At 39.2% G+C, this 19928-nt stretch overlaps 1 protein-coding gene across 2 annotated transcripts in view; it reads left to right on the top strand.

Moving 5' to 3' along the window:
- Nyap2 (neuronal tyrosine-phosphorylated phosphoinositide-3-kinase adaptor 2) overlaps positions 1 to 19928 on the top strand; it is a 219730-nt gene that overhangs the window by 152798 nt on the left and 47004 nt on the right. For both annotated transcript variants that reach the window (XM_048344648.1, XM_048344647.1), the window contains one exon: positions 4982 to 5191. In XM_048344648.1, the coding sequence (XP_048200605.1) occupies positions 4982 to 5191 (210 nt within the window). The remainder of the gene's footprint in view (positions 1 to 4981; positions 5192 to 19928) is intronic.

The following is a 19928-nucleotide window of genomic DNA, read 5'->3' as shown; positions in this document are numbered from 1 at the left end:
CACAATCTAATCCAAGAGAGCTGGGCCAGGGTTCAGGACGCAGAAGATTAGGGCAGAAGGCAGAGGGCCATGCACACACTGGTATACCCTGGAGTGGTATAAAGGAGTAAGTGGACTCACATTGAGATGGAACTTTCATTTAACCTGCATGGGGTTTGAGATGCTGGTTCCCTGGAGAGAATGTTTGGTTCTGGAAGGACATCTTAGATCTCTCATCCTTTTATTCTTTTTCAGGTTAAAAAAGAAACAAGCAAAAAAAAAAAAAAACCAACAACCAAAAAAATGGCAACATGTCAAACATATGATGTGTAAAAGATATATCATGTATATCATCTGTCTCTATCTATCTCTATCTATAAACATTATAGACATATATGACCATATATGTATATTATGTACATACAATGCACATTGTACTGTATATACACATATATGTGTATGTATTCACAAGATCTCTGAGATGGAATTTTAATGAGGGAATCTGATTTTAGAGCAATAGTCAACATTCAGTCATCAATTTGATGAACAGAGCAGGAGAAGCATAATCTATGCATGTGGTCCTGTGAGAGACCAGCTGGGGCTGTAACTAGGAGCACTGAGGGGCGGAGCTTCCACAGGAAACTGCGCTCCACTATATAATGCTATGAGAAGGTCGGCAACACTGTGCCTTTAGTCCTGTGTCCAAAGAGAGAAGAATGCGGGCAAGATCAAAATATAGGGGAAGTGATACGAAAGACTATGAAGATGACAATGATTTTTTACCCTGGTTTTAGTTTTTATGGGGGTGTTGAGACTCAGATCATTAAGTCTCTCCCCCAGGACGATCCCATAGGGAAAGGCACTGTAAGAGTGAAGGAGTTTTATTGAATTATGGTTAACCTCTAAGCTGTGGCAGGTAGATTAAAAATCTATTACTCTGAGACCTATCAGTTGGCTCAGGTTAGGTTTTTAATTCTTGGATTGGTGAGGCGCTCAGAAAATGTCATTATTATGTCCTTCCTTGCAAAGTTTTTTGTCAGAGACTTTGAGATCTCCATATGACATGTTAGGTTCTCTTCACATTTCTCAGTGGCTCATGTCTAACTGCTACCTATCATGTAAGTTTAATTTTCTTGTGGACATCTTATTGTGAGTGTTACTAAAAATCAATTTTCTACTCAGCTGACTTTAAAACGACATTGAAACATAAAGAAATGGGTAACTATAAATAGATTTCTTTGAGCTCTCACTTGATCTGTGTGTGTGTGTTTGGTGTGTATGCACACACACTAGTGCACTGAGGAACTTGGCTTTCTGAATCCCTATTGGCACTGTACCACCTGAGCCATGTCTCTAGTCCAGTACTTACTGTCTCACTGGAGATAGAATCTCTAGTGTTTTTCTGCTTGAGCTAGCTTAGAACCAAAATCATCCAGGTTTCAGCCTCCAGAATAGTCAGGATCTCAGGTAGGAGCCACGTGCACTCAACTTCAGTATGTCTTAATCACATATTCCTCATTATGATGGCCCTTCCACCTACTATTTTGTAAATTTTTGTATTCATTTGGGTGGGATAGAAAAAAATGTTCCACTGGGATGCAGTTCTTGAACACCTATGTGGGAAAACAAGATTCATTTACAAGTAAAATATCTAATAAAACATTTATGATACTCTCACCCGTTTTTCAGCTATGCCTTCTAATAAAGAGCTAGACATCAAGGTACAAAGGTTCAAGCCTAAGCATTACAATTTCCTCCATTCTTTTGTTCAAGTTTCCCTAAATATACCTGCCAAATAGGGTGAAGACAAAGACTTTGGCACTTGAAAACAAAGGAACAAGAAGAAAATTGAAAACAAAGCTTCTTTTTATTTCCAAAGCTGTGTTGGGCTTTGATGTAGTTGAGTCATGAGGTCTAAATGACACTCCTCTAATTTCTGACTTGTACACCCTTGTAATTTGAATGAGAATAAAGACACTGACTTGGGCTGAGATGCTTTGACATATATTCCTGCCTTTCAGATGTGAAAAAAAAAAAAACAGTTCATATAAAAATTTTCAGACCCAGTTTAAGGTTGAGAGCTTCTTTTTGGCTAGTTCCAATTTCAATAGAGGAGAATTTGCTGTGTATGACAAATGAACAAAGAAAATAGAAGGAAATTTTTAACTTACATCATGAAAGAAAAAATATAAATACAGGTAAGTGGATGAAGCACGTGTACCCTTAGTTTGTGAGACGGTGACTTTGAAGACCTGGTGTTGCATTTTCTTTGAAATTTTGAATATACTGCTGTGCGGCTCTTTTTCTGATGCTGGTTTCATTTCATTTGGCTCAAGGCACTGAAAAGCAAGCATTGGTTAAATTCTCCCATTCTCATGATTATGCTGGAATGTATTACCTTCAAAATATTTTTAGTTCTTGTATATGATTTCAGGGTATTTGGAATTTCAGTTTATGAACAGGTTCATCACTTAGAAAGTTGAGATATTTCTGAGTCTGTGATGAGTTTGCGCTTCTTGCCCTCAGATCACTTCATAATATGTTATTATTCATGGCAGATATTTCTGTAACTACATGGCATCCAAGTGCTGCAAGGGACTATACTCATGAGAAAGTAAAAGATGGAATAAGAGTAAGCAAGCAAGGACGTGATTCCTTTTTATAGCCTGTAAATTCCAGGAAGATGCTGGAGGAAAAGAGAAAGCTACTGAGTAAACAAAGTGAAATACATGCGTAACAATATGCTAGATGCTAGGAAATCAGAGTGTTAGAAAAGTGCAACAACAACAATTTGCCTTCAAGGAACTCAGAGTCTTAAAGGATGTAGCAGATACACAGACAGATTATGAGTCAAGGTCAGTACAGAGGTGACCTTACCCTAAGGAGATGGTGCAGAAAGCTTAGGGGTCACTTACACTCAGTTACCCTTAAGGAAATGTTATCTCTGTACTTGCTCCCAATTCACAGACAATGAAAGTAGGATTTTGAGGAAAGGGAAATAAGATTTTTTTTAAAAAAATTTAACTTCGCGCTGGGGATATGGCCTAGTGGCAAGAGAGCTTGCCTCATATACATGAGGCCCTGGGTTCTATTCCCCAGCACCACATATACAGAAAACGGCCAGAGGTGGCGCTGAGGCTCAAGTGGCAGAGTGCTAGCCTTGAGCAAAAGGAAGCCAGGGACAGTGCTCAGGCCCTGAGTCCAAGGCCCAGGACTGGCCAAAAAAAAAATTAAAAAATTTTAACTTGCCACACACATTAGAGGGTCATCTTGATCCAGACTCAAAATTATGCTGTCTGATTCCTTAGTGAATGCGCCTAGCTTTGTGGGGAATGTTCAGAACCTTTGCTCTGAGGTACATGTCAGTGCATGACATAAAGACCCGCTAGTGGCCTCAGTTGTTAGTCCCTATTTACTAGTGCAGCAGCTCTGTCTTGTTAGACAGACAGTTCCTCCTGTTTCTTCAGAGAGACAGGAGATGGGAGGGATGCCCAGTTTGGCGAAAAGAAGTTAATCTTGAACTTCTCAACACGGGGGAGAGAAAGGGGAAAAAAATGTCCATTCACGTATTTAATAAGAACAGTCGACTGGCTACAATTGGACTGTGTTTAGGGATGCTCAGTTCTATAATCAGGGTTGGGTAGAGTTAGTTGAATGTGCATAGAAGTCTTAAGGTGAACAACAGAGGAGGTGGTAGTTGAAGACAGAATTGTTTTCCTTGGGTGAGCTAACATGCTGGTTTAGCTACTGTTACTGGCCCTTGAATGCAGTGGTCAGCTGAGAGGGAGGAAGCTAGAGAAGAAAGGAAAAGCAACAAGGGAGCAATATTTGGGCCTATAATGGGGAACTTGTATAATACTCTGCATATAAGCAACAGACTTCTGGAAGTACTTTTTCTCATATATATGATGATCACATTTACATTCTAAATAAATGGTTTTTGTTATATAATGACCTTGTACTCTGGGGGAGTCAAAGACAGAGTCCTAAGGACACACTGCAAAAATTAAAAGGACATGATTCGATTGAACCAGAAGTTTGGAAGGAAACATGTTCTAAAGAAGAAGAGAAAGGAGGATTAAGGAGAAGAGAAAGGAAGCTTAGGATTTTCAGAAATAATGTCACCGACTGATGGATTTAGGAAGTCTCAAGTTAAAGAAAGGGAGAAATGAGGCTCTAACATGGATGGTTGTTTGAAGAATCCATTAGTATAGGAGGAAATGTTATCAGTCCAGTGTCTGAAATATGAAATTGATGTTATTCATGGGACATCTACTGTCTAAATGAATTTAAGGCTGAAAAGAATGGTCCATGATTCAGGTACAATTCTTAGAACTCATGAGCAACTTTTAGCTGAATCTTGAAGGGTAAAATCACAGAAAAAGTCGGAAGCAAAGGAAAGGTAAGGCAGTGCCTTAGAGACAAACAATGTGCAAGACAGGCACAAGGAACAGAAGTCATAAAAGACACAGATAGGAACTTAGAACTAGAATAAAACATAAGAAGGTTAAGAACCGGATTAAAAAAACACTGAACATATAGAAAATGAGTAATGGATGAGTTGTCAAGAGCTGAAATATGTCATTAAATTAGTAAAAAAAAAAAAGTATGAGGTGATTTTAGCACATGCAGTATAATTTATTTGGGGTGGGGAATAAAGAAAATGAAAGATGTATAGAGAGGATAAAGGGGATTGATGTCTTTAAAAAAATCCTTTAAAGATAAACACAGAAAAGATGAAAGAAGACTCAGGACTCACTGAGGTATTCTTTCTCCAAAGAGCAAACAGCATTCCCATTGACTTGGTCATTGCAGGGGGCAGAAACAAAATGTTCTCTTGGGACTTGTGTCCCTAGTATATTTATTTAAATGTTACTTTCCCTAACACAATGTTAAGCTAGCTATAGAAAGTATTTTAGAAAAAAATGACTCTGATTTTCTAAAAGGAATTTGGGGAAGGGCTGACTCTCGTTTAAGAGAAAGTGATTTGTTCCCTATGCAGGATCCACAGAGGAAGTGAAAATCCGCAGCCACAGCACGGAGCCATTACCAAAGTTGGACAGCAAAGAGAGAGCGCACCACGGGGCCTCTTCCTCCAGAGAGCCTGTCAAAGCTCAGGAATGGGATGGAACACCAGGGCCACCTGTGGTCACCAGCAGAATGGGAAGGTGCTCCGTGAGCCCTACCATGTTGGCAGGAAACCATGGTTCAGGTAAGTTGGATTGTGGTCTTCCAGAGGGTAATGCCTTGGAAATCTAGAAACTGCTTTCTTGCAAGGAACCCTTAAGACAAGCAGACATGTCTGATGAATCTGTCTCCTTCACACTTACACAGAAACCATATAACTAGTTCTTCACATAAAGAAGTACAGAAATATATTGGATTGCGTTCTGGTATGACTGTGCATAAAGGTGAAAGGTAAGTAATAGCCACTTCTTAGAGCTCTACAATAAAATAGTCTGATAAATTTAAAGTTGTTTTTCTTTGTATTAACAGCCTCCTAAATTATTGGCCACCCCCAATAAGGCCATATTAATTTCTAATTTGGCTGACTGTGTGCTTATGCTTGTTTTTTTTTAAATATTTCAAGCAATTGGTAAAATATGATCAAAAGGGAAATGGAGAACAGAAAAATATCAAAGATGATCTGAAGGTAGTTGAGAGAACAGATAATTTGAATAATTTGAATCACAGGGAATAGTGAGCTGACATCTCAGTTACTGAGTATCACCTACCATGCTAAATTTCTAGATCTAGTCAAAGGAGTAAAAGTGTAATTATATGCACCTCTGAATTTCACATCATGGAATTAAAATATGCCATGCAATTTTGTATGGGGAATAGATAAATATTATTAAACATCAGTCTTTAAAAGCAGCATATGTTTATTTTGAAGTGATTGATCTACACACTGGACTCACAGCTGTCAATTGAAATAAACAACAAATAATTGGAGAACCTTCTGTTGTTTTCAGGTTTCTATTGTGCCATACTATGGGGGGTTTGAGGAAAAGACCAGTCTGGTAGTGTTCTTCTCAACATTGATACTCATATTGGAAAGCAATTCACATCATTTTAGCCTGTATTCTCTTTCCTGACAGGCCGGTGTGGGGAGTGGGGCAGGGGATTTTAACAGAATGAGTGACTTCACTTGGAGACAGAAAACAAGGAGGACACTTTTCTGGGAAAGTATCCACAATAACTTCCACAGACTCCAAATGCAACTTAACGCTCTGGAGATGGAATTGTGTCACATAGCCTGGGTCGACCCCACCTTAAAACAAGTGTTTCAGTCCAGCAGAAGAAACGTTAAGTGCATTTAGCAGGAAATTTTAGAAGACATTTTATACTCTAGCATAAATTACTGTAGACATATATAGAGAAAATCTTTGTTAATTTTATCAGACAATAGTTAACCCCACACACATACCAGTTGCTTGGTTGTCAGTTGTGATGTGATTCGTTTTGGACTTGTTAGTGCTTTTATAAAAATTCGTGAATTTGCACAAGTTCTATATAAAATGTATGAGTAACATAATAAATCATGACCACAAATATATATTTAAAAATTGGAGGTATTAGCTAAGTGCCTATAATATAATATATACTCTTTTAGTGTTTAAATATAGTGAGGAATAAAATATCATTGTGTTTGGCATAAAAAGCTACTATAGGAGAGATAGAGAGTCCACTATAATATGTGTTCTAGTCAAGAAATAAAATTGTAAAAAGTGGAGTGGAAGATAGATAGATACACACACACACACACACACACACACACACACACACACAGATTCATTGTGAATGATTGGCTTATATAAGTATGAGAACTTTGAAATTTCATGGTCTGCTCTTTACAAGATCAGAGAAGCCGGTGGTGAGATTTAGCTCAAGTTCATGGTCAATGACACAAGTCAGAGTTAGAGTTCAGAAGTTCAACCACCAGTACCAAGGGCAGGAGAAGATAGATGTCCAAGCTCAGGAAGAGAGAGTGAATTCATTCTTCATCCTCCTCTTGCTTCTGGTGAGGCCTCGCTGTTCCAGATGTTGTTCACTCACACTGGTGAAAGTAATTTTCTTTCTGTAATCTATCTATTCAAACATTGGTCTCTTTCAGAAATGCCTTCATAGATACACCTAAAATTATATTTTGCTACTATCTGTGCATCTCTTACCCCAGTCAAGTTGGCCCATAAAATTATCCATATTATACAGAAAGCATGCCATACATAAAAGAGAAATCAATGAACTCTTCCTGAGAAATTATGATTTTTTTTGGAATGAGAAATCAGGGAATTCTGATCAATAAAATAATTGTTGCTAAAAGAGACAACATTTGAGCTACAACTTGAAGCACAGGAATAGTCTCATTAGGAAAAATGAGAAGACAAATGTCTGCTTTCTGGATGAATCCTAAACATCTATGGGACCCAACTCAGTGTGTTTGGTGTGAAGGATTGGAGGAGACTGATGAGAGAAACACCAAATGTAAGGGGTGGTCAAGAGGGCCCTGAATATTAGTGAGAAATAACTGCAGCTTGGTGGATGTTGCCTGACACAGGTACGGCCTTTGTTAGCTTTCTCCATCAAGTCTAGAAGAAGGCAGCTTTTGGTGTTTTACAGATGCCCATAGATGTCACAAAGACCCCAGGGACTCTCTTCTGCTTCTAATTCTTGTGTACTAGCACTGAAGATTATATCCATGATCAGCAGCTAACCACGGTTAGGCATATAGTGCTCCAGTACTTTCTCTCCCTTTCATCTAATTGGGAACATGCCTCTGTAGCAAAACACTGAACAAAGGGAATGGGGTTTCTCCCACCCTATAAGTAAAAAAAAAAAAAAAAAAAAAAAAAGATTGCCCTCTATCCAGGAAAGGAAACAACCTCTTTGCAGAAATGAGAGGGCAGGGATATTAGAAGCAATGAGCATTAGGTGCCACATCTTGATTAATTTGAACACAATAAGGTGAACATTTGGTAGTCATTTCTTTAACATAGGAAAAAATTAATTTGTTCTACATCCTAAAGATGTGACTTAAAGATGACTTTGTCCAAGGCTGTAAGCTTCAGGGAGATGGACACCAGTGTGGATAGTGCAAATGAGATATGGAGTGAGTTTTACAAGGGAAAATTGAGACTTAAATTTTGTCTATGCTTTCTTGGAAGTTCTCTAACACATCGAATTGAGAAGCGAGTAGACACCTAGAATTTTAGGTCTGGAGTTTGTGAGATTTTGTGGAACTGGAGCTTGAGAGTTGGAGACCTTTGGAATGGTAACAACTACAGATTAAATGAGCCTAGAAAAAGTTAAGCAAGCTAAAATGGAAAGAAAATTGAGATGGGACTTTGGTGAATAGAGATAGTCCACAATGTGTGTCCAAAAAGAGGATTCTGGGAGATGAATGGGAATGACACAATTACATGGTCCCACCACTGAATTTTTACTGTAAATGTTATATAAAAAATCATGTAACCTTCTGAATGTAAACAGAATCTACATCATATTTTCCCTTTCCTTTGCCTCCAATACCTGGAGCATCTGTTTTAGACTACAACACCTCACATCTGCCCTCCTGAGTCTCCAGCTGTTTATAGAGCAGCAAATTGTCTACTGACCAGAAGGAATGGTGTAAATATTTTTAGTCACTCAGAGTCTCCAGGTTAGGTGTTCAAAGGGTACATTATATACAAGTGGAAGAAGCGAGGATTTTGGTTAACAAGTTGATCATGGAATTTTTATATCAATATTAAATGAAAAGCCAGTTGTAGAGGCAAATAGAGGGTAATATGTCTAGCACCAGCTCTACTCAGGCTTTCTTAGCTAGCAATGTAATTCACATGAGCATTGCTATTAGTTGGACCTTTAGTTTGCCGTTCTACTGCCATATGGCCTAGTGGCAAGAGTGCTTGCCCCGTATACATGAGGCCCTGGGTTCAATTCCCCAGTACCACATATATAGAAAATGGCCAGAAGTGGCACTGTGACTCAAGTGGCAGAGTGCTAGCCTTGAACAAAAAGAAGCCAGGGACAGTGCTCAGGCCCTGAGTCCAAGTCCCAGGACTGGCCAAAAAAAAAACAAAACCAAAAAACAACAAAACAACAACAACAACAAAAAAACAACAGGAAAAAGCAAAACTGTTGTGGTATCACTTTTTATTATCCTGAAGAAAAATACCTTAAAGGTGTACTATATTACAACCGCCCAAGTTCCACTATGGCAAATATGTATAAAATTGAGGATCTGAATTCACTCAAGGTGAGTGAACTCACTTTTTTTCTTTTTAAAGATATTTTTATTGATCATAGCTTTTCAAAAATATATTATCTTTGAATCGTTGTACAGAGGAGTTGCCATTTAACAAAGCAGTTTATGAATTTAATGTGTCTTTTAAACCAACTATGTACAGTATGTCATCCATTAGAGGGAAACTTGTCCACAATGAGTGAGAGCTTCATGAGGAGAACATTCTGGATTTTCTGTTTTGGAACAGAAGAGAAACAGTCAATATTAGTGGTTTCTCCTTCATCTTCAAACTTCTTCATTATTGCCTCTTTCCTCCTGGACCTTGGAACAAGCAACTCCTCTCCAGACCAATAATCGACACAGAGATGAAAAGATGAAAGTTCTACACACATATATACCTTTCTTTCTTTCTGTCACCTTCCCTACTCAAGGAATGTGTGTGTGTGTGTGTGTGTATGTGTGTCTTTCTCTCTGTTTTGTCCCCTTCCTCTTTCCCCTACAATAACATACACGCACACGTCCACACTCACATAAAATCTTTTACCAGGAACAGAGGATTGCTTTATCAAAAGCAGTTGAGTCCCTTGCAGTTGTTGCTTGTAATGGCTCTTCTGAGGCCCAGAGGAACTGCTGGAGTGGAGCGTGCATGTCAGGAGATCTCAATTCTAATTAACATTGCCATTGGTTGCTGCCGTGCTTTATTAAAGTTATGGTTGTTTAGTAAATCAGAGATTCTCCAGAGGGTGATTCCTGGAGACGATGGAGAACTGGGACCTAAATACTTGTGGAAATAATGGGAGAAGCTGGGGAAATTATGCAAGTACGTGTGGTAATAACAAAAACTCAGATTTCAATCACTGAATCGATTAGTTTCTTCACAGCTGTTATCAAAGTCTTATGGTTTCTTAGATGAGGGTGCATACACACACACACACACACACACACACACAATAGAATGAATAAAATATAGTCTCCACCCCTTGGAGTCATTCCTCTCCCTAATTGTGTGTCAGATCTAGTGAAAACATATCAATTAGGCTGTAATTAAATATATTCTTTTTATTATGATGTACTGTTTATATTTGAAATTATCCTAACAACAAAAAATTGGTGCTGACATAAAGTGATGAAGGGATTAATAGGAAACATTTCATCTTAAATCAAGATTATGCCATTGTTCTTAAAAATCATAGCTGTTATCATTATCATCAATTGAACAGGTAATAGGCAAGGACAAATGACAACTTTCCATGTAGGACAAAATAAACAGATTTCTCCTGGCCAAAAAAAAAAAAATGTCACTCTGTGATGACTGGCCATAATGATAAGGCATTTATGGAAATAAACTCCTGTGTTTGATTATTAGCTAAGTGATAGTGAGAGAAAGAGAAAGAGAGACATAGAGGGAGGGCAGGAAGATGGCAGAGAGGGGGAAGAAGAGAAGAAAGAGAGAGGAAAAACAGGAGAGAGAGCATTAAATATAGGTCAAAATTAAAACCCTACTACAAATCAGGGGAAGAAAGATCTTAGAAATGTCTTCAGCGCCTCTGTGCTCCGCTGTTTTTGCTTCCTGATTTCAAACTCAGGCGTGACTTCTTGGTATAGACATGGCTTTGATTCTGCAGCTGAGCAAAGCTGAGCTACAAAGGAAGCATCAGGACTGAGTAGAGACCTCCGTCACCTAACTTTTGCTTTCTAGAAGCTACAGTCCTCTGAGACAGCTCTGCTAGGGGAGGAGTGAATAAGGCAGAGAAGTGTGTGATCTTCAATGACCGGGCAGGGAGGGAGACTCTTGATTCTACAAGAGGAATAGAGGATTAGATTCCATGGAGGTTGAATACCCACCATTGAGTCCTTCACTGGGTCTTGGCAAAATGTTAAGATCTCTGCCTTCTCTGGAGAGAAGACAGAGGGAGTAGAGTTTGCCTCTGGCATCAAGTGAGGCTGCACTTCAAGTCTTGTGGTTCCATACTGGAAAATATGAAATTCTGTGCTTCCAGGGGGACCTTTGTGCTTGTACAAGAAAAAAACCAACCAAACAAAAAATCTCCCTGTGATGACCCAGTGAGCTAAAAACAAGAAAGAAGAGCTCTGGCCTTTTTTTTTTTTTTTCCAGTCCTGGGGCTTGAACTCCAGGCCTGGGTCCTGACTGTCCTTAGCTTCTTTATGCTCAAGGCTAACACTCTACCACTGGAGCCACAGAGCCATTTCTGGCTTTTTCTATATATATGGTGCTGAGGAATTGAACCCAGGGCTTCATATATAGGAAGCAAGCACTCTACCACTAGGTCACATTCCCAGCCCCAGTTCTGGACCTTTTTGATCCCCAATACCCAGAAGTATTCTCTACCACTACTTACATTTTTGTCACTCATATCCAAGGGGAATTCTGTGCTCACAGTACAGACAAGATAAAACTGCATATACGTCTAATTTTATTTTAAAGAAAAAAGTGTGATATTTCTTGTATACTGCATTTGCAGAATAAATGTTATACTAATTATAAATACATGCATGTATAATTCAGGGATTGGGTTCTGAGGTGGGGCAAGCAGCAAATTTGGGGGGAAATAGTGATTCTGTATTTTTAGTGATGACGTTGAGCAAGTCCGTTCATGTCTCCAAGCTACAAAATATATTAATAACAATAATACCTAATGTCACCTCTGGATGGAGAGAATATGTTTATAAAGCATATTTATAATAATATCTAACTCATAGATATAGGTTGAAAGACTAAATGTGGTTCAGAAGAAATAAATTTTAAATAGTACTAATTATTTCTAGGATTCTCGGGATATTTCCAAATGTCTTTACATGGGAGCAGAGAAAATCATGGGTTTAGGGTGAAAATGAAATTTGGCCTTTAAACTTGGCCTTGAAATAAGCAAAATGAAGGCCAAAAATGTAACAACAATACAACCAACAACAACCCCTATAATCTACAACACAAAAAATCCTCAAGATATGCTAAACACTAGTGGCTCATGCCTGTCTTTCCCAGTTGCATGGGATACTGATTTGGAGAAGACTATGGTTCCAGGATTGCTCTAGCAAAAAGAGTTGGTGAGTTTCTATCTCAACAGATAAAATTGGGCATGGTGATATATGCATGTTATCTAGGCTATGGAAGAAAGCACAAATAGGACAATTATAGAATAAGCTGACCTGGGCAAATAATGAAGCCCAGTTTCAGAAATAACCAGATAAATAAATGTCAGAGGTATGGGTCAAGTGGTAGCATGGCTGATTAGAAAGCGTGAAAACCTAAGTTCAAACCTCAGTAAGTCAAAACAAAGCAAAGCAAAGTGGAGCAAAGTAAAACAAGGAAACAAACAAACAAAACACCCTGCAGGATAGCTTGAAGAGCCATGGATTGTTTGGGGGAAAACAAAATTCTGATCTCTGTTCTAACACACACTTCATAGACTCCCCCAAAATCTGATTCAAAATGCGGTTGCACATATGAGTCTTGTTCTACTCATAGCACTGGACCCTAGAGAATCCCCAGGGTCTTACCTTGTTATTCCAAGGCTGACTGGAAAGGTGGGAAGAAGATCTGGAAGGATGGAGGATGTTTAATACAAGTAACAAAATCGGAATTTAGAGATGTAACTGTAATGAATCCGAGAAAATTTTGGACATCACAGTTTTAGAAGAAAGATACTGTTTTCTTAAAACTACTGACACATCCTGTCCTGACTAATGCTAACGTGGCTGAGTAACTACTGATAAACTTCCTGAAGCCTCACTTACTATCAAGACCTTCCTATTCATGATGAGTCTCAAGCACGTACATTTATAGAAGCAAGGGACAGGCCAGCGACAGAGAATCAATCAAGCAGTGGTCTTGCGCTGGGTATCAGTACCTATAACAATTTATGGTAAACTTTCATATATATATATGTATAGATTTTTTTGTGTGTAAGCTATGCTTGGCAACAATAACAATGAATGGGTACCTTGATGGTAATAACTTAAATTATACATCACAACGGTTACCTAAATTCTCAAAGGTCAAAGGTATAGGTCGTTATGAGTACAAATGTTTAAAACAACTAGTTATTCCTGGTGTATTCAATGTCTAAAATGCTTGTTAGAGTCTCATCCTCTTATTCTTACTGATTTAACTTTTGCATTGTATTTGGAAAGATTGACAAAAAGCAAATGAGACACAAGATTTTCCTTAATGGAGTGGGTGCACTGGAAAGATAAAGGGAGTGTAAAAAGCTTTGACTATTCTATGCATATGTGAAATTAACAAAGTGAAACTCCCTTGTGTTATGCTAATTCTGAAAAAATAAGTTTCTTCTGAATGATATTGGGGAATATTCTTGGTGTTATAATTAGATGAAACACAATCATGTTAGTCTTCTCTAGGTAAGGAGAAGGCTTCTGGAAACAAACAGTGTGCAATTGGAAGCTAGCATGATAAATAGGAGCCAGAAAAGTAGGAAGAGAAAGAGTATGACTGTAGCTCATGTGTAGACATATGGGAAAAATATTTCCTTTTAGAGAGTGTTTGTTATAGCATTTAATGCATCTTCATAATATCCAAGCTACGTATTCTTTTCTTTAGTATCTTCATGTGGATGGATACTTTTAGAATGATGGAGCTTCAGAAATGGTCCCTAAAAGTCCCCTCTCCCCGTGTCCTGGTCCTTGGCAATGTATTTTCCTAGTTCCCTATCAAATAGTAAGGTTTGCTTTCCATCCCTTGAATCTGGCCAGGCCTTGACTCTTGTGATTGACAAATGAGATAGAAGTGACTTTGTAGATTCTCAGCTTCAGCCTCAATGGCATGAGTGCTTTCACTTCTTTCAATATTGCCACTTGCGCATAAGCAGTGTCAGCCTAGGGTGTAGAGGAGGAGACACATGTGGAGAACCCTGAGTGGCCCCAGACTTCAGCTGGGATGCCCGAATATACAGAGAAAGCACAGCAAGAAATACAGGGGACACATCACTCAAGATACATTGTATTCAAAACTTGCTGTGTTGACTTGAACCTCTTTGCACAACTACTTAAAGATTATTATTATTAATAATAATATAAAGAATACAGAACCACCTAGTGGAAATGTAGCTGACTTTAAATGTACAGTGAATCTAGTTAAGAGCAGAAAAAAAACCACCCAGCCGACCCACTGACCTATAAGTAAAGTTAAAATAAGTCCTGGGGCTGGAGTGTGGTTTGAACATGAATAACTGGTAAAGATATCATGCTTTATTTGAAATTTGCCTTTTCTGCAAGCAAATATTTTACTATTATAATGATACAAAATAGTAACAGATTAGCTGGACATGTGCCTTGCCAAGCGCATAATTAAAAATGAAAATCCAGGGCCATGCCCCTTCCCTCACAATCTCATTTTTCAGAGATTTGTGTTTAATGATTGTTATCACTTAGAGCCAATCTATTGATAGGGATTGAGAGCCCTCCATGATGTTCATTTTTGCTGTGCAACAGGAAAACCAGCCCCTTCTGGTAGAATCTAAGTGCCTGCTATGATTTGCGTTTCCCCACAGGCTGTTGACTTCCTTCCTGTCTGGTTGCACTTGAGCCCCAGACATCTGGGAGCACTGGTGTCTATGGGCCTCCAGGCTGCTGTTCTGCACCGTGGACTCAGGCACTGAAGACCGTTCCCCTATCTGCTTTGCTTTTCAGTTCTAATGAGATGCCTGGTTACTTCCTTGGGGAACATTTGTCAGATCCCACTGCTTGGTTCTGCTCACTGTTTTCCCACTGTAGAGTTTAACTCTCCCTTTTTGAAATTGAGTAGCAAACACAGAACAGAATTCTCATTTGGAGAGCTTCTCATTTGGAGACTAATGGAAGTTCTGTTCCCAATGGTCTCACTTATTTCTCAGTGGAAATCTGTGGCTTCTGCTGGCTAGGATTTGTACTCGCCCAGGCAATGGCACTCTTTGTATTTCTTTTGACACCAGTGGACAGGATTGAGAATGAACCATAAAGGGAAAACTGGGAGTGAGCTTTCCATTTTCAATAGCTGAAGCAGGTCTTGATAGAGCTCAAATATAAATAAACAGGGTATAAATTGCAAAAGGCTAATTACAAAATGCTAAGAGATAATTACTCTCACATCCCAAGCCCCAAAGCCAGATCAAAGAAGCAGAACTTGCAAAGGAGATGAACACAAGGAATACCGGTGTCCTTAATTGAACCTTCCTCTCTAGCCTAGGAATGTGGTTTGAGGAAGAGAGATACAAAGCAGGCATTATAAAGGATGTTAGATCCTGTGTGAGTGTGTGCGTGCGTGTGTGCGTGCTTGCACACTTGCTCATGGTACGTGCATGTGGTACATTTTCATGGAGTGAGTTTCCCGATTCCCAGCCAGCAGTCAAGGAAAGACCAGTGCAAAGACATGAACTCTCCAGGTGAGAGACAGTGGGTCATGGGAAGTCATCAGAGGCCATGGAAAACATCCCATCCCGAGATGTGAGAAGTTCAGTGCCAAACATGGGACAGACAAAGAGAGGAAGAGGTGACATCTCATCCCAGGTCTGTTACAATTCTTTCCTGGGCCTCATCTCCTTTTCTCCTTTCTACTTCTGCCCTGGCATAAGTTCCCACGGTGCGGGTAGGTTGCGGGCAGAGTGGGAAGAGCAAGCAGCGGGGACAAAGGCACAGCCCATCTCTCTGTGCCAGGCGTGTGCTCAGACCAGGCCAGGGAGAAGCGTTTTCATGAAATAATGCTCTAAAGTTTGATTCACGTAAGTGGGCTTTTAAATGATAACTTCAATAATACTCTCACAGAGTTGTAGAACCTGAAGATTTTTCATTTCAAAGTGAAAACAAACAAAAAAAATGCTAGGGTTTATGTAAAGGGCAACAGCAACAAAAAAGATCTCATTACCAAGACGAGGTGGGGCCTCGTTTCTGGGGAGAAAAGAATAGCACGGTTTTCTGATTGTACATAAGGTCATATGTGTTAGGTTTTTAAAGTAGGTAGCCAGGAAAGGAGAACACCATATGGTATTCAGGCAGGAGAGAAAGTTTATTACCCAAGTGCTGGCCTGTGTGGCAGAGGTGATGTATGGCCAGAGAGAAGGGACTGTCCCCAAGCCCCCCTGATTTACCTAGGGGTGTGGCCAGGTGGATTAGGATGTGACCTCAGGGAAGGGGGAGGTAACTGCCTCCACATGTGCTGGTTACCCAGGTAACTGGGTGGAGACTTAACCAGGTGGGGGCATCTGCATGGAGTCCTTCCTTGGCAGACCTTACAATATGTATTCAAACACAAATACTCCAGTTTAAAGGAAACAGAACCTGCGATCGTGGCAAAAATTTGCTCTAAGATGATTGGAAATATATGCTGTAGATTATCCAATTTTTAAATTTAATTTGGACATTGCAGATAACCCGCTGGAAATAAGGCTTTACATGTGAAAATCATATATTACCTGTTAAAGCGCATCACGCTTTTATTTCATAAAGTCAGCATTGATGCACAGCTATCACTTGGTGAAATTTTCCAGTGATAACCCAAGGCTCAAGAGAAGAGGTCAAGCCTATTGCCTGGACTCTATTGAAGTAGCTTCAAACCTAGGAATGAACTTCAAGCATCTGTCCCCCTTCCCCACCATCCACACCAGCATAGATCTGTCCCATGATTTGATTAGGTTGGTTCCCTTATTTCCAGCTCCACGCCCCTGAAATTATTCAGTGTGCACCATCCATTCACATATTCACCTGTTTTCTTTACATCAGTGTAAGTAAAGCTATAATTACAACCTGTGACAAAAGCCACTGAGAAGACAGGAAACTCGCACTTCATCTGTGGTACCTAGAGATCTAAACATAGAGCCAAGGAAGCTGTATCAAGGTCATGACCTTGGGAATACAAGGATACAGATAGTGGAGCGGCTAAAAGGAAGGCAGCTAGAAAGCTGAGGCATCTGTGATTTGAGTGTTACCTAGAAATGACAGGAAGCCTTTTATGGATTTAAACTCAGAGCTTATGCAAGCATGTATTCTACAGAAAGAGCTAATTTATTATCCTCTTAAACCAGAGGAAACAGAATTATGGAGATAAGTACACTGCCCTAAATAACAGGCTGCATAAATCCAAAGAAATGTGCTCTTTGCTCTTTAGCCGACAAAATATCTGGGCTCCTATAACTAATAGAAGATATTTATACCAGATGGTGTTAGTTTATCAAAAATGTATTCTGAAGAACCTGGGAAACTATGTTTCACATGTGTTTTGGTTATTTTTTCAAAACAGTGATGTTATGTAGGCTTTTCTTAATTGTATCATTTGCTCATGGAGCTCGTGTGCACAGTAGGCTGTGTGGTGATGGAGTGATACACTTGGTCCTCCAGGATAGGGGACATTAGTGGATTCTGCATGGCAAGGGAGGTTACTATCACTGATTCAGGAAAACACACACTGATCTTCATTTTCCAGTCGTTTTATAGAATTTCCCCCAGACCATTTCAATTCCTAGTCCATTGCTTTTGTAGAGAACCTCAGGTATGGAAGCAGATTGAAGTCAAATACGTTGGGTGATATTAACTGACGTGTGTGTTTGCGCGGGAGAGCCAAGCTGTTTATGGGGTGTAAAATACAGTCTTAACACTCCAGATCTGCAGTCAATTTACTACTTATGAGCACTCCCTTCTCTCTCCCTCTTATGTATGTTTGCATGTATAGTTGATTTCTGTTAAACGCATGCACAAAACATGATATTGCACCCTATGTGAATTTTTTGGATGTTTTTCTATTTTACTTATATTCTTTATAATTTATGCTTTTTATAACTTATAAAAATGACAAGTCTTATAACCATTTGTATACAATTTGTCCATTGTTATATTCATATTAAGAAGATTCTGAATTTCCAAGCTACTGCTTCTTTGATTCTATAGAGAAAAACGAGCCAGGCAGGCATAAGCAGAAGTGGCTTCATCCTTGTCTCTCTGTAACTGGTTAATCCGGCTTGAGATCCGGGATGTCAATAAGCAGGCCAACTTGTGAGAGCAGCAACCTCCCTTGGCTCCCTCTGGGGCTCTGCTTTTGACACCATTCCTGTGGGTAGCTGTTGGCTTTCTTTGAGAAGTCCCTGTGGATTCACTACACTCACACAGAATGCCCTTTACTGTTTCTGTGAGAAAGCCCCAAAAGACAGTACAAAACAGAAGGCCCTGCCTGTCTTGCTAGGCATTTACAGAGACTTAGTTCTGGGAGCTTTGTAATCCTTCTGGAACACTATCAACTAGTATTTTGACTGCCATCTACTGTCCAAGATAGGAACTGTAATCCCAACTCCCTCTGCTCCATCTACCTTCTTCTCTTTCTCCTCCCCCCATCTCTCTCTCCCCTTGAACTGAAGACTGACGAATATATTTCAGCACTTTTTTTTTCTGAGTATCACATGGAGAAGATCAAGAAATTTTTATTTTTAAAACGACTTTTAAAAAGATCTTTAGACATTATTTCTTTGTAAATGTGAGCTACAAAAGAAGTCATCTTTCAGACTGACTTGGTTCTTTAAAGTATGTTGCAAAAGAATCCATTCAGCAGAAACATAATGAGTCTTTATTAGAAATCAGTAATTATCATGTTACTTAGGAAATTAAAGTGGGAAGTCATGGGCACAGTCTCTGCTCTGGAAGAGCCTAGAGTTTAATAAGGGAGCAAATGTAAGATGAAGGGAAGGAGCAGCTGGACTATGGGGTAGAATGATTAAAGATTCCCTCAGTAAGAGAGGGCATGGAGCCTTGCAGATTGTGAGGCAGTGCTACAAAGATGCCTTGAAAGTTTGGATAATTTCCTTTAGTTATAGGTGAGAGTGGCTGACAAAATCTTTGTATTTGATTTAATGCCTGAAGCAATCTTATGAATCAACCATCTCTATCCCTTCCATTTTACCTGTGAACACACTGAAGGGTAAAGGGGTCCAGCAAATTGTCCCTCATTACCCAGCTAAAGCTTAGCAGACCTCATGAAAACAGCCCCTGAAGGATATGATTTTTCTAGCAAAAGAAGGAAGGCAACTCTTATTTGTTGACTTAGGTAGGTCACCTGTGAACCCATGATCCAATCATTGGTACTGAAAGGCTACCTTTGAGTCACATGATAATACATGGAGATGGAGCTGAAGTCAGTGTATACTGCAGGAAAACAAGAGCTTCAGTGGATGGTGATTCTGTTCTCCAGGGAATAGCCAACTTCCTGTTCCAGAAATAGATAGATACATAGTTACATAGATACATGGATTCTGGATAGGCAAACATGAGAGATGAACATTACTTCTCTTGAAGTTTACTTCTAAATAAATTCCGTGCTACTAAAATTACCTACTACTGACACATATCTCAATAGCTTTAGAAACTTTTAGCAAATATCAAATTCACGTTATGCTTTTACTATCATAGGGCTTACACAGGCAAAACGCAAAATGCTGACTAGCAATGAAGAATAAAACAATGACCTTAATAAACTAGCTTGTGGTCAATAAAGAGTATCTTTACAAGAGTTTATTCAGTTAGTTCAACATATTTTGTGTATTAGTATTCAAGTCTCAGCAATAAACTTAGAGCTTGCTTCTTACAGATGATTGAAAGATGACTTGAAAATTTGGGTAATTTCCATTTGTGTCATTGCAAGGTATTAACTTCTCATGTATTTTGTATAAAGAATTTTCTATAGCCTTGCTTACAGGTAGTACCTACCAAA

The sequence above is a fragment of the Perognathus longimembris genome, chromosome 4, assembly GCF_023159225.1.
Source record: "Perognathus longimembris pacificus isolate PPM17 chromosome 4, ASM2315922v1, whole genome shotgun sequence".
NCBI lineage: Eukaryota > Metazoa > Chordata > Mammalia > Rodentia > Heteromyidae > Perognathus > Perognathus longimembris.
This window is presented reverse-complemented; position numbering and strand designations above follow the sequence as displayed.